At 49.2% G+C, this 2064-nt stretch overlaps 1 protein-coding gene across 1 annotated transcript; it reads right to left on the reverse strand.

Moving 5' to 3' along the window:
• Window positions 1-806: 806 nt before the first annotated feature.
• Window positions 807-1742, reverse strand: LOC137157775 (olfactory receptor 51G2-like). The gene has a single exon (XM_067555187.1). The coding sequence runs from the start codon at window positions 1740-1742 to the stop codon at window positions 807-809; it is 936 nt and encodes a 311-aa protein (XP_067411288.1).
• Between the last annotated feature and the right edge of the window lie 322 nt (window positions 1743-2064).

Below are 2064 nucleotides of genomic sequence, written 5' to 3' on the forward strand. Positions count from 1 at the left end.
GAGGCCACCTGCTGCCTCCCTTGCTGGGGTCTGCGCTGGATCAGATTCATCGGAACTTTCCTGGCTCCTCGTCAGCTGGCCCCCTCAGTAGCTCAGTCCTTCCCCCCCAGGCTGAGCGAGGGCAGCCGTCCTTCCCCTGCTGCTGTCACCATGTTCTGAGAGAAGAGGCAGTCAGCCCTGCTTCCACGGCTCCTGCGGGTGGCAGGGAGTGAGGAGAGCCAGGCCCTGCCCTGCACTACAAGGCCCCGGTCTCAGGCCCTTAAAGAATCTGTAGGCTGGGATTTCCCAAAGCATAAGATATTCCCCAGCCAGGACCATCATCCTCTACTCTAGCAGAATCCTCTACTAGGCCTCAGTCAGCTCCAAAAGTCCCAGGAACTTTAAGGGGTTGACGGATCCCACTGGCTTCCACTGCTGGTGCTGTTCTCTTCGATCATGCAGCAGCCAGAGTGCTCAGGAAGGTCTTGGACTGCAATTGCAATACAGCTCTGCAACTTTTCTCATGGCCCCTGGGTGTTTAACCAGAGACAGGACAGAGACAGGTCATGGACAATGGGACAAAACATCCACGTTCCTTCTCTGAACTGACTGTATCCACAGCAATTTTGAGGTGTGAGCTGACACCAATACAGCTCTTTATGCGATAACATCCCACCCATCCCCTCGCTGTGCACAAATGCAGTCACTTTGTAAATGCTGCTCCCTGCCTCCATCCCATTCCTCCAGTGCACTGTCCGCCCTGAGCTGCTGGTCAGTAACTCATCTCTCGTATCACCGGCCATGGAGCTGGGTGGCAAAAGGACCCTTCACTTTACAAGCACCCTAATTATCCTGGTACGAATGGATTTGGTTTTCACGCTGTACACGATTGGATTCATCAGCGGTGGGACCAGCGAGTAGATGTTGCCCATGACAGTCAGAAACAAGGGAGAGGAGCTCTTCACAAATCTGTATATCACAGACAAGACAAAAAATGACATGTAGAAGAGCAGGATGACGCAGAAGTGGGAGATGCAGGTGTTCAGGGCCTTGAGGCGCTCCGCGTGGGATGCGATGCTCAGCACTGTTTTGAGGATCATCACATAGGATAGGAGAATGAGCAGCAAGTCCAACCCCACTGAAGAGACTGTTACAAAGAAGCCATAGATGATGTTCACTCTGATATCCGAACAAGCCATCATCATCACCTCCGGGTGGAGACAGTAGAAATGGGAGAGGACGTTTGCTTGACAGTATCGGTACTGTTTCAGGAGAATGGGGAGTGGGAATATTAGGACCACTCCTCTTAGCAGAGACAGCAGTCCCATTGTGGCTATTCTCGGATGGGTTAAGATGGAGGTATATCTCAGTGGGTAACAGGTTGCAACAAAGCGGTCAAAGGCCATGCACAAGAGCACGGAGGATTCAGTGAATGTAAGCGAGTGGACTAAGAACAACTGGGCAAAACAGGCATCGTGGCTGATCTCCCTAGAGTTAAACCAGAATATGCTCAGTATGGTTGGTAGGGTGGAAAGCGATATGCCAAGGTCTGTGGCGGCCAACATGGAAAGGAAAATATACATGGGCTCATGGAGGTTTCGATCTGTTTTTATAATGAACAGAATGACTGAATTTCCTAATATTGAAGTAACATATATTAAGAAGAAGAGGATAGAAATCCAGATATGGATTTTTTCCTGCCCAAGTATTCCGCTGAGAAAGAACACTGCAGGTTGGAATTTGGTGTCATTGACAGCTGACATAATGTGCTGGGCATGTCCAAGGAGTTTTGAACATTTGTTCCTGAAAAGAAAAATAGCAGGTGAATAGATGATATTAAATGAGACATCATTCTGGTCTCATTGCAAGACGTCCAGGATCCAAAGTATAGAAGAGCAGAAAAAACAGTCTTGAATTTATACCACCGATGGGTAGATAGGCATTGCCAGACTTGTTCGGAACCATAGTTCATCCAGCCCAGTATCTAATGGCCAGTATCAAGAGCAGAACCAAGTATTGCAACCATTTCTGCAACCAAGAGCCATGAGATAACCTGCTCCCAGAGAAAGTTTCCTCCTGACACGC

This window comes from Emydura macquarii, unplaced genomic scaffold (assembly GCF_026122565.2).
Source record: "Emydura macquarii macquarii isolate MOO-44397 ecotype Brisbane River unplaced genomic scaffold, CSIRO-AGI_Emac_v2 contig_1553, whole genome shotgun sequence".
Lineage (NCBI taxonomy): Eukaryota > Metazoa > Chordata > Testudines > Chelidae > Emydura > Emydura macquarii.

Bases quoted from the DNA above. Each gene is read 5' to 3' on its own strand.
- LOC137157775 (XM_067555187.1), bottom strand. From the start codon at position 1,742: ATGTCAGCTGTCAATGACACCAAATTCCAACCTGCAGTGTTCTTTCTC.